The sequence below is a fragment of the Plodia interpunctella genome, chromosome 16 (genome assembly GCF_027563975.2).
Source record: "Plodia interpunctella isolate USDA-ARS_2022_Savannah chromosome 16, ilPloInte3.2, whole genome shotgun sequence".
Classification (NCBI taxonomy): Eukaryota; Metazoa; Arthropoda; class Insecta; order Lepidoptera; family Pyralidae; genus Plodia; species Plodia interpunctella.
The window spans coordinates 75,977-89,071 of NC_071309.1; the positions used below are offsets into that span (position 1 = coordinate 75,977).

The window sequence follows — 13,095 nt, forward strand, 5'->3', positions numbered from 1 at the left end:
ATAATATACTTATATAAAAAAGTTGTGTTTAAAAAACTCATAGGCAGTCAAAGGTAAATTATTCGCGAATCATTTCAGTTGCGGTGAACTTTGGGCTGTGTGAAGAGGCGCACTTATCTCTCTGTAGGCCTTCTATCGGTTAGTTGATTTGTTTTATCTTTCTTCGCCAGCGTTTCCGTATAAAAATGGGATTGGGATAGTAGGAATAAAATATCACATCGCCATCCAGTATTTTATTGCAAAGTAATAAAACGTAGTATTTCGTTTGTTGATCGTTCTTGGGATTTGCAGAAAACCTGTATTATGAGTATGTTTCGTAACGGGAGGACATGTAGCCTATGTCCTTCTTATGTTTTTGTTGTTTGATTTTTTAAATCACTCGTAGGTACTTATTCAAAATTACCCGTGCCTTTGTCCGCGTAAATTTGTCGACCTGTGATATTGTCGACCTAGGTGGCGCAGTGGCAAAGTGCTTGTCTCTGAATCGAGAGGTCCCGGGTTCGATCCCCGGTCGGGCCGTGATGGAAAATAATATTTTTCTTATTGACCCTGGTTTTAGATGTTTATCTATATATGTATATGTTATAAAATATAGTATCGTTGAGTTAGTATTCCATAACACAAGTCTCAAACTTACTTTGGGGCTAGCTCAATGGTGATTTATCCTAATATATTTATAATTTACCTTCTATAAAAAGAATCGAAATACAATTTTATACATTATTTTTATTACATGGCAAAATGGTAGAATACATACATGATGAGATTAGTGTATTCAAACTTGTCAGCCTTATATTTATTGTAATCGTTCAGATAACACCAAAATCGCAAAACCAACGGAATGGGTTCATTAAATATTTGCAGGACACCATGGCTCCCCATGTGGAAAACGAAGCGAGGCTTGAGGAGGAGGCACCGCGGTTTGAGAAGCTGGTGGCGCCTTCTGCTGATTCTTTCAAGTTCAGGCCCGACCCCATCGAGTACCCCATAATGATGGCCTATTTCCTCTACGGCATGTATGCGAGCTTTATCGCCTTAACGACCGCTAAATGTACAACTCTTCTCTTTGGTTAGTGTAACATTATTTTTTAAATTATCGATGACGTTGATTCGCTCTCTAATGTAATTACATCATATATTATTTTGTTTGGTCAATCGTGTTTTATATCTGTACCTTTTCCTATCAACAATGGATCACATTCATAAGATATGCTTTAAGACATTATTTCCCATAAAATATAAAATTCACTTGTAATGAGAAATATTAACAAAGTACATTTAATGAAAATTATATATACTCGTATAAAACTCTTCCGTTATTATGTGACTGACTAACTGATAGACAACGTACAGCCGAAACTACTGGGCGTAGGAAGCTGAAATTTGGCATGTAGGTTCCCTGGGGAGTGTAGGTTAGCACGAAGAGAGAATTTTTGGAAATTCCACTCCGAAGGGGTTGAAACGGGTGAAAAACTTTTATATGAAATATCTATACCGTTGGAGTTAGTGACTTGATATTTGGATTCTAGTTGTTTACAACAGAAAAAGGAAAATGTGATTTAGTCATCTCCCCAGCTCACAGTTGGTCATCCAAGTGGTCTAATATTTATTTGATTGTTTACAGCTTTTCTCATGGTGATTCCGGGTATGCTGGGTCTGGGAGCGGGCGTTCACCGGCTCTGGTCACATCGCTCCTACAAGGTCAAGGCTCCACTCGAAATTATGCTGACGATATTCTATGTGATGTGTAACCAGCGGTCCATCATCACGTGGGCCCGTAGACACCGCCTGCACCACCAGTGCTCGGACACCGACGGCGACCCGCACAATGCTCAGAGAGGCTTCTGGTTCTCACACTACGGGTGGATGGTCATGGAACAACACCCAGAAGTGAAGAAACGATTAAAACACGTCGATGTTTCCGACTTGTTTAACAATCCAATTATCAAATTTCAACATGAGTAAGTATAATTTACAAGCATTAGTAAAAACTGCTAACGATAATAGTAAATAAGAATACTTTCTTAACGTTGTCCTGCATTATTGATAAAAGATCAATATCATTATTGACCTTAAATATCCTATAGAAGAACGAAAATGCTATTTATCAATAGCATATATATTCTACATGTTGTTAAGATAAACTATTATTATTATTTTATTATATTTATTTAACTATATTATTGACTACTCAGGACAAATAAATTGATGAATATAATGCCATTCCTTATCAATGTTTAAAGTCAAAATATCAGAAATCATAACATTACAATGTATAGTATTTAATAGATCCAGATTTTTACATTTGAATCTTTTATAGTTGTATTTTTAAGTGGAGTCTTATTCTCTTTCAGTTGCTTAATTTGTGTGTTTATTTTTCAGTTATTACGTTGCCCTGGCGATATTACTCAGCTACGTCATCCCAGTATACATTCCCACCCTGTGGGGTGAATCACTATACGCGTCGTTTATGGCAAACTTGTTGCGTAAACATATATGTCTACACTTGATATGCTCGATCAACAGCGTCGCTCACCTGGTCGGATATAAGCCAATCGACAGGACCGTCGTCGGTACACAGACGCAGTTTCTGGCCTCCGTGACGGTGGGCGAGGGCTTCCACAACTACCATCACACCTTTCCTTACGACTACAGGTCATCTGAGTTCGGAGACTACAAATACAACTTGTCAGCTATGTTCATCGAACTCATGGCCAAAATTGGATGGGCCTACGATTTGAAAGTAACTTCTGAAGAAGTTATCAAAAACAGAGTACTGAAAAAGGGTGATGGAACTGATCAATATTACATTCCTAATAATCCAAAGAAACAGAAATTCTTTACCACGCAATTTTACAAAAACTTTACAACGGACGATACAAATGATGATTAAGGAAATAAAATGACATACGGTCCATATAGTGATGTGACTATTTACTAAGGGTTAAAATAGCGTTTGTTATGTTAGTAGAATGCGATGTGCTTTTATCATATTACAAGAGCCATAATAGTTTACACAGCGGAACTGATTGCCTTGTAATGTTAGCGTGCGTGGTGGAAATACAAATTATATAGGCCTACTTTTTTCAATGTCTCATTTTTCATCTACTGGAAGATACTTGATCTTCATAACGCAAACCATTCATGTCTTCTCTATGTCATTTAAGTCTGGTTAAATAAAAGGTTTTCAAATGACTGACTCTTGACACCCATATTTGACATTATCAAATATCATTAACAGTAAACAAGTAGTGTGAAAAATATTTAGAAATTAAGCAAAAGTTATCTGATAACATATGAAAGTAAACTATAATATTAGTTGATATATTGTATGTCTATTAATGTTTATTATTAAAATGTATATTTAAAATTGAGGTTGTGTAATGCTACTAGATGTTTACACGCGGCTTCGCCCGCGTAGTATTCCCTCTGGAACAGTATTTTTATCATTTCTATTTAAAATTCACTCAGTGCATTTAGCGCCATCTATACAGATCCTGTATACAGGTGTTCTGCAAATCTAACGAAAATTATAGTTTTTAAAGGTAGGAAATTGAAACATAACCTATTAAAACCTTATGTCCTTCTCCTTAAATTTTTATTAGTTGACTTTTAAAATCATTCGTACTTATTAGAAACTGTAGTTCGTCCGCAAAAATGTACCTTCTACAAAAAGAATCGAAATAAAATTTTAAACATTTATCAAATTGTATTACGTAGGTGCATCATTAGGAATGCATTTTTTTTTCTAACCTGAATGTAAATTCATAATTTCATGGCGCATACTTTAAATATAACGAAGTTTAATACAAACTTGTAACCGCTATTTACACCTTTAGGGAAAGAATTTTCAGAATCTACCTTTCTGTCAAATTTTAACTTCATTGAATGAAAAATTACTCAGCGCATTTAGCATCACCTATATAAGAGTTACTGTTTTTTTTCACGGGAACAATAGTTTTTTCCGGGATAAAAAGTACCCTATGTTCTTCTCCATACTCAGTGTATTTGCGAAATTCCAAGAAGAGTACATAACGCGTGAAGTGGTTACAAACTAACAAATAAATAAACAAACTTTCTCATAGACAAGTTATTTATTACTTATTAAACTTAAAACTCTCCTCAGTTTTAAGTTTAACTTGTCTATTATCTGTATATCTGTCCGTAGCGTCGTAGCAGCCAAAAGGTTTCTTGCTTTTCTGTCGTCGGGGGTTTAAAAGATGAATAAGGTCAGCAGAACGAACATTATGACATTTTAATATGTCATGAAAAATATAATATGGTGTGAAAACTCCTTTCTATCTGCAATGTTTACAGCTCACTGAGCCACTAGTTAACAAAGAAAGAATATGAATTAGCAACTAGATCAAAATCTATACAATAAACCAGAACAATGTAGGACGGAAAACGGAACAAATACCTGCGGTAGGAGACGGGGCGAAGGTCGAAACGTGAGGGTACCAGATATTGCAGAGAGAGATCCCTCTAACTCGACGTCAAAAAAATTACTTAAACTAAGTCTACTGCCGGCTTCCAAAGCGCAGGTGAAGAAAAAGCGGCGCAACAAACTTCACCGCAGCCTTTTCTCCAAGGACGTCAATTAACAAATATAGGTCTTATACATATATTAAAAATTAGGAGTACGAATTTACATCATTATTAAAAATGACAAAATTTGAATGAATAAATAAAATAAAAGTTATATTTCCAATAAAATTATTGAAAGTTGCCACATAATATACATATATATTATATATAAAAAAGCTAAATGTACAAAACGTACGTAATAATAACATAAATCGATTACATATGTTATGAGGATACTGCACCATGCTTGGGCCAGACATTACTGTCGTTCACATAATCATCAGACTTGTAATATGCCTTTTTACAAAGTACTCCTTTTATATAATTTCTAAATTTTTTGTCCGGCAAATAAAGAATCCATTTTACCATTATAAAAACGGCTACAGTTCCCAACAAAAGACGTTCTAACTTTGGCCAACCGATGCCCGGGGACAGACAATTTATCTTTATTACGTAAGGCTCTATCAGTGTAATCACCAACTTTTTATAATAAGTTTAAATTTTTCCGGACATGCATGATGTTGTCAAATATGTGTTGAAAGGGTAATGTTGAAATATTAATATCTTTTAAAAAATCTCTAAGGGAATCCCTTCTCCTCAAACCATATATAGCATTATACTACATATAACATAATACATTTATTAATTAGATCTTTAAAACCACGCATCGGATTTTGATGCAGATTTTTAATTCTCATTTTTATTAAATTGTGTGAAAAATAATCTGTTGTCTAAAAACCATGAAACATAAAACACTTAGCACGACATTGCGTCAACAAGTTCTCTCTTTTTTTATACGATGCACTACACTATACTAGCTTTTGTCTGCAGCTTCGCCCGCGTAAATTTCAGAGTAAAATCTCGGTCATTCTTTTATCGCGTATTCTGTAAAACCAATTTTCGGTGGAAGTATACATAGTACAATGTACAGGGATTCCTTTTTTTTGTATAAATTTTTTATCCTAATTTAATTTAGCACAACGAGTTAGGCATATTTTTTTACATAATAATATGGCTGTGACAAACGGACGGACGAACAGACAGACAGACATAATGAATCTATTTATAAGGGTTCCATTTTTGCAATTTGGTTACGGAACCCTAAAAATCTACCAATGCATTTGTTGTGTCTGCATTTAATATTCTGTGTAACTTTTTTCTTGATTTTCGAGAATTATTTTTTATTGGTTGAAGTTAATTGTTTAAAGTTCATAGGAGAAAAAAAAGTTAAGAATAAAAAACAAAAAAAGTATTATATTAATAAGTATACAGCCTCTGCTTAGTTCATTCACCATTCTCCTGCAATCTTTATATTGTGTACATAAAATGCTTGTAATTGACCGAGCGAGTGAAGCGAGGAAGGTCTTCGTTCAGCTCGGCTCAAAATGTTGTGTTCTCCTCTAGAGGTCGCATGTCTAAACTGAGTCCCGTGAAATTTTGGGAGCAGGTTCAATAAATATGTGGCGGTCGAGCATAATCACCTCGCTCCCGCTACAGTGGTGACCTCGACGTGATTGAAAGCTGCATTCGCCATCATCACACCCGATGTGAATGGAAGCAGCCTTCTCCAACGTCTTACTCTTCAATCTTCAGCATCAATCCTCGCACTCTCATTGGTCTCAAGTCAGTAGCAAGGTGTCACTCTCAGCAGCAAGCCATCACTCATCTTCAAGGGCATCTACAGGACCATCGCAGCCGACGCAATATGCCGACGCACCCTTCAGCCCACATCTGGACGCGCGCACTCACCTTGGCAGCCTTGTAGAGACCGGTGCCAACAAGTCACTTTCCGCTCACGACAGTCTCGACTCACCGCAAACTACGAGGTCAACCTACGTATCCCGACTCACTGCAACATCGAGTAACACGGCATACACGAGAGCACATACTGCACATTAAGACTTCATCTGATCAGACCTCCGGTCTTTTGGGGGAAGTAATATGGCGACATCTATCACGCTACATACACAACGCGGCTGACTCAAAAAGTCGACTATACAAGTCACTTAAAACGTCACGACACTACGGACAGATGGCACTACGGTCGACTCACTATAGAAGCTAAACAAATAGATTATGAAATCGAAAATCGATAGTCGAGTCATTTCTTAAATATTTTTGAATTTTTGGTCCTAAGCGCCTTTAGATTCTATAGCTTTTACGATCATTTTGTTTGACAAAGGAATTTTACTTTTTATTATGACGTCTATAGACCGACATTTTCACCACCATTGTCAAAAGATGAAAAGTCAAGATTGTGTGCAAAGAGGCGATTGATGTTTGAGTCAAAAGTTCTAATTCCACCGGTAAGTGTTTGTGTTGTAAGTGGTTGTGTTCAATATATTTTTTTTATTTTATGACCATTGAAGTTTATATCACAAGTCTTTTTTATTGTTTTCTTGGTAATTATCTAGCAACTGAAAATATTCGTTTCGGTCTACTTTACTAAAATTTTATAATAATTCATTTTCATAACGAAACTAAAAAGAGAAGTTAACTTTAACCTTTATTACCGGTTCATGAGATACTGAATGCCTATGGTGACAGACAGACAGACAGACAGACGGATACAGTCCTCTGTTTATCCATCTCTCTATCTTAGTAGGTACCTAACAGGGTCCCGTTTACATGTAACCCATAAGAACCTATACGAATAAGAACTCGGGTCTTTAATTATATCTATCCCAAATTTCTTCGAAATCTGTCCAGCGGCTTACCCGTGGAAGCTTGACGGCCTTGACAGACAGACTTTCTACTTACAGAACACACCTACTTATTTACAGAAATTATAATATTATTATTGAAATGGAATAAATATAATATATGTTGAATATGCACAAGTTTGTATGCCCGCTTGCCGACTGAATAATGAAACTTTATCTCAGATGCGCAGCGGATGGTCTAACTTAATATCTAGTATAGGTCTCACCGCGACATATTGCTTAGAACACATGTGACATTGATAGTTTTGAGCTGACGCACGAAGCTGGTAATAATATTACTAGCGACTCGTCCCGGCTGCGCTCGGGTAAAAATAAATTATATATCTAAACCTTCCTCAGGAATCACACTATCGAAAACGAAAAAAAAATCAGTTGAGTTTCAGAGAATCTTTTATCTGACAGCACGTCAAGTTGCCAGCATGGTGTCTATTGCCATGGTAATAGTGGCGCATTTGCAACGAAATGAGCTGCTGGTGTCACACAGTTGGAGGTCTGACGCAATTTCTATTGTAGTCAAAATCGATTTTTCATTATTGTATAAGTTTTTTAACATAATAAATGCAGATGTGGCAGGCAAGTTATGCATTCATATTTTAAATTACATACCTATTTAATTTTGAATACAATTTTGTTTCATCCACCTAAATATTCATGGACATTCAATTTTGGCAAAATTGATGTTTCAAAAACGATAATTAAAAAAAAACTATAATCTGTCTACTAACCCCGTAAGAGCTAAAGACGTTTAATAATGATTTTGAAGTGACTAAAGAGCTTCATACAAGGAGTTACATACAATGCCGGCCATACCACACTGATATAAATGTCAAGAACTAGAAGAAGCACAAGCTTTAAAAAATGACTTTCGAAAATATGAAGTTTCTCTCTTATCTTCGCGTGTTCTGTGTTGTATTCTGGACTGCGATATCGTGAAACCAACATAGATTCAAGATTAGGCTGTGATTTCATAACCCGCTGCCTGGCTGACTACACACCTCCTTGGAAATGCTTTCTTTTTTATTTTTATTGATGTATGGCTTGCGAAGCCTATCAGCTGCCAGAGCGTCGTCGCTCGTGCGACATCCGCCGGGAGGACGCTGAGTGGGGCTGAACTAGATGCCACAATTCGAAAACATAAAGTAAGTTTTTGTCTTATATTTTAGATTACAGGTTGATGACCTTGATGCTCAGTTTTGTTCGGGACTCAATGTACACTTTTTCATTCATCAACTGACAAATGTACACTTTTTCATTCATTTTTTGAATTGTTTCACTTTTTGTTGGAGAAAAAAGTCTTGGTAAATATTGTTCGTTTCCTTTTGTCACGTGTAGAATTCGGGTAAAAAAATGGCGACGTGTGAATAAAAAAAACTCTTAGTGTTCTGCATAGTTAATTTATTTTAAACATAATAAGAAGTTGATATTTGCACGAATACGGGAAATTCGAATCCCCGTAAAACTTAGAATGAAAGTTGAACAATAAATAACCAGAATAATAAATATAACAGAATATTTCATAGATACAAAATGAGTGCATACGTAAGTAAAAGTTTTGAACTTTTGAAAGTAGGTATTTACACATACGAGATGTCATTTGACTGGATTTTGATTTGAGCACAACCCAGAAACAATAGGTTTCTTGAATGTTTTGCGTCGAATCCCACTTTAAGATCCCATTTTAAGATGTCCCATTTGAATAAGCTTGGCATCAAATCAATCATATAATAGCTTTTCCGACTCGACAAGAGAAGAAGATCCCATGTAACATATTTGTATATCTTCATCAAAACGATTTACGTGAAACGCTATAAGTATATCTGTTGAGATAGAACAATAATCGATTTTTCAGATATGACATAGTAGCTTTTTTATTATTATAGCTATATATATTATAATAAATAATATTATAGCTATATTATTTATTATATTATATTATCATTGCTCAGTTTCTCCAGTTCAGGTTTTAACAAATTTACAACTGTTCCAAAGCAGATTTGTAGATATTATAATATATGACATGAAACAGATAGACAGACAGGATATGAGTGGAAAAACTTGTATACATGTCTGGAAACCAAACTTGATGAATATTGACAACTGATGAGTAGGGAACTCTAAAAAGTATAAAAACGTTGTGTACTTATAAGTAGTGAATGAAAATAAAATTGACAAATACATTAAAGTAGTTGGTGTGAACGAATCTGTGCATCTTCTACCGGTTTCCTTGGTACGTTTTATTTTTCTTTAACATTTATTTCTCCCCAAGTTTACTTACGATGTCTGAAATAAGAGTATACTTCAAAACTAGTTAGTTTCAGAGACTAGCACGTTCAACCAACTCTTCAGCTTTATTAATACAGATATCACCAAAATGATTTCCGAATGGATTCATTACATGTTTGCAGGACACCATGGCTCCTCACGCGGAAAGCGAAGCAAAGTTTGAGGAGGAGGCACCGCGGTTCGAGAAGCTGGTGGCGCCCTCTGCCGACTCGTACAAGATCAGGCCTGACCCCATCGAGTATCCCATCATGTTGGCATATTTCCTCTTCGGCATCTATGCGAGCTATCTCGCCTTGATATCCGCTAAATTAACAACTATACTTTTTTGTTAGTAAGATTTAAAATTATTTCATCTTTTTCTGATCTAGATTACATAATTTGACATTTGACTCCCAGTGGTTCATAAAACTTGCTCATCAACTGACCATGTCATCCACCCATTTCACAGCTGTGCACTCAATGATCATATAATGATCAGAAGACAGAAGACTTGAATGACGCCAATGACCAAGCAATTGCTACAGATGCTTACTGGATTGAACAAATATAATTTGACCGTTGTTGTTTATCAACTTGAAAATAAGAATTCAATCATCTAAAATTATTTTAATTGTTTTTAGCACTTTTGATGGTGATTCCTGGTATGATAGGCGTGACAGCAGGCGTACACCGTCTTTGGTCACATCGCTCCTACAAGGTCAAGCCTCAACTCGAAATTTTGCTGACAATGTTCTATTTGTTGAGCAACCAGCGGTCCATCATCACGTGGGCCCGTAGACACCACCTGCACCACCAGTGCGCGGACACCGACGCCGACCCGCACAATGCTCAGAGAGGCTTCTGGTTCTCACACTACGGGTGGACGATGATGGAACCTCATCCAGAAGTGAACAAACGCATAAAATATATGGATGTTTCATACCTGTTTAACAATCCAATTGTTAAATTTCAACACGAGTAAGTATATTTTACAAGCTTTTGTCCCTGTTTTAGGGTGTTGATGCACATTCATTTAAATGTATGTTTCATTCGAATATTGGGTGGGAGATGCAAAATTCTAACTGCGGTGGAGACAAACTCTTATGAATGTAAAAACAAAATTCATTGTTTTGGTAGTTGCCCTCGACCAATTTAAATTATAAATAACCAGCCAAGATCAAGTCAGACTCGCTCACTAAGGGTTCCGTAGCGACAAAAAACCACGAAGTTTTTTGTTGCTACGGAACCCGAAAAAATTTTTGTTATTGGCATTGGAATTACTATAGTTTTACAAATATTATAACTTTTATAATTTTAATTCATGGACAACACCCATGAAATACAAATTATATCTGGGAGATGATTGGGTGTAAATTCTATCGGGAAAATACTCGCGAGGTCTAAGTTTGCGGTGTACCATTAGCATATTCAAAATGAAAAGTAAATTCAAATTCAAATCATTTATTCAGAAAGTAGACCTTCACAGGTACTTTTTCACATCAATTAGTATTTATTAAATAGTTATTTCTCACAAGCTAAAAAAAACTACTGGCATTTCGGAACGACCACTGCTGAGAAGAAATGCCGAAAGAAACTCATTTGAACAGTGTTGGTCCCTATCATTCCAGAAGGGCTTACCATTATTGTTTCTTACAATTTTTTTTCTAATAATATATCAAAGTACATAATGTAAAAAAAAGTATATGAAAACATGTTTTGATTGTGATCAGAGTGCTGGTTACTTAATATCGATATGTAACACAATTAACTTACACAAAAATCTCTGGCAGCACCCGTTCACGAGTTGACGCATGGAGAGTGTACGCAGTAGAGTATTTGTCACGGTTTAATGTCATTGATTTTAACTCAGATATAGTATTTATATTTCTAATTACATACCTCAGGATTTTATTCCTTTTGAACCGTGGCTGCCAGAGTACTATGTCCAATGTACTGCGTTGCTGAATATGTAAGTCGACTTAGGTAGTAGTCGATAGGTAGCACTATCTTACTTCGAAACTATTTTCAAAATTAATTTGATAATAGTTTAACTAGATTCTATTACAATGGGCAAAAAAATAGTAATCGGAACAGCAACCTTAACAGCTTAATTTATTAATCAGAATTTTAAATCCAATGCCCGGTTTTTTATTAAAAGTTTATCATATATGACATGTGTTAGGTCCTGTTTTCTTTCTGTTACTTATTTCGTGCCTTTCTTTTTCAGTTATTTCGTTCCACTGGTGATATTAGTCACTTACGTCATCCCAGTATATATCCCAACCCTGTGGGGTGAATCACTGTACGCGTCCTTTATGGCGAACATGTTGCGTATGCATATAACTTTACACCTGTCATGCTGTATCAACAGCGTCACTCACTTGATTGGATACAAACCGATCGACATAACAGCTGTCGGCACGCAGACACGGTTAGCGGGAATAATGATAGCAGGCGAGGGATTCCACAACTACCATCACGCCTTCCCCTACGACTACAGAGCATCAGAATTCGGAGACACCAAATACAACCTCGGAGCAATGTTCATCGAACTCATGGCTAAAATCGGATGGGCCTACGATTTGAAAGTAACGTCGGAAGAAGTTGTCAAAAACAGAGTATTGAAAAAAGGTGATGGAACTGATCAATATTACATTCCTAATAATCCAAAGAAACAAAAATTCTTTACTACACAATTTTACAAAAATATAATTACAGGCGATACACACGATGATTAAAACAATAAAAACAGACAAAACATATAGAATGATATACGAGAAAATTGTCCTATAACCGTATGCAAAGTTTTGGCTTTAAATGAATTTCTATATTTTTGTGGGATGTAATGTAACATTATTTACCCAGCACTGAGTCTCTTGTAATGTTGGCGTGTGCGTGGTCTAAATAAATGTATACGGGTGACACGGTGACAGTCATCTACCAAAAATCTTGGGAACCACTCATGTCTGGCCTTTAGGTTTTGTCATACTATAACACTATTTTTTATGTTTTTATGATTGTTTTGCAAAAAAAATATGTATAATAAAGAAAATAAAATCAACAATCTTTATTATTTATTTCGCGTTCAATAAATGTATTTTAATTTTTAAGAACCAAAGGTAAGTTTACATGACTTTTTATTATATATTAAGTAGTAGTAGTAAATATTAAGATGTATAATTAGAATCAAGGTTTCCTTTATTTATATATATTATAACTAATTTGATATTATTTTTTACTAGTTATGTTTTTAGAATAGTAAAGTCGGTGACAATTTATATCTCTAGCTAGGTATATCTTAAAATGTGACCAGATGTTCAGCAACTTACAAATAGCCAAAAATCTAAAAATAATATATTTTGGCAATGAAGAGAACATTTCAGAACATTTCAGAAATTAGTCGGCCATGTCGTCCCACAACCAATAACTGACAGTGCGCTTGATGTTGTCAACGAGGACATGCGTCCCAAATTGCTCTGTCTACTGACGATGCTGAAGTAGGAAAGCAGATCTTTGTGGATTA

At 35.5% G+C, this 13,095-nt stretch overlaps 2 protein-coding genes across 2 annotated transcripts; both read left to right on the forward strand.

Annotated features, from left to right (window-relative positions):
- The first annotated feature begins 21 nt into the window (after positions 1-21).
- On the forward strand, positions 22-6,947 carry LOC128676616 (acyl-CoA Delta(11) desaturase-like). Its single transcript, XM_053756815.1, has 4 exons — positions 22-138; positions 865-1,069; positions 1,625-1,961; positions 2,383-6,947. The coding sequence occupies exons 2-4, from the start codon at positions 871-873 to the stop codon at positions 2,891-2,893; spliced, it is 1,047 nt and encodes a 348-aa protein (XP_053612790.1). The 5' UTR covers positions 22-138; positions 865-870; the 3' UTR covers positions 2,894-6,947.
- A 2,495-nt stretch (positions 6,948-9,442) lies between these two features.
- Positions 9,443-12,633, forward strand: LOC128676615 (acyl-CoA Delta(11) desaturase-like). The gene is made up of 4 exons (XM_053756813.1): positions 9,443-9,537; positions 9,716-9,920; positions 10,214-10,550; positions 11,800-12,633. The coding sequence occupies exons 2-4, from the start codon at positions 9,722-9,724 to the stop codon at positions 12,308-12,310; spliced, it is 1,047 nt and encodes a 348-aa protein (XP_053612788.1). The 5' UTR covers positions 9,443-9,537; positions 9,716-9,721; the 3' UTR covers positions 12,311-12,633.
- Positions 12,634-13,095: the final 462 nt, after the last annotated feature.

Excerpts from the sequence above, each read along its gene's own strand:
- LOC128676615 (XM_053756813.1), top strand. The coding sequence starts at position 9,722 with ATGGCTCCTCACGCGGAAAGCGAAGCAAAGTTTGAGGAGGAGGCACCG. Across the intron at positions 9,921-10,213 it reads ATTAACAACTATACTTTTTT|CACTTTTGATGGTGATTCCT; the intron begins GTTAGTAAGATT and ends AATTGTTTTTAG. Across the intron at positions 10,551-11,799 it reads ATTGTTAAATTTCAACACGA|TTATTTCGTTCCACTGGTGA; the intron begins GTAAGTATATTT and ends TTTCTTTTTCAG.
- LOC128676616 (XM_053756815.1), top strand. The coding sequence starts at position 871 with ATGGCTCCCCATGTGGAAAACGAAGCGAGGCTTGAGGAGGAGGCACCG. Across the intron at positions 1,070-1,624 it reads ATGTACAACTCTTCTCTTTG|CTTTTCTCATGGTGATTCCG; the intron begins GTTAGTGTAACA and ends GATTGTTTACAG. Across the intron at positions 1,962-2,382 it reads ATTATCAAATTTCAACATGA|TTATTACGTTGCCCTGGCGA; the intron begins GTAAGTATAATT and ends TTTATTTTTCAG.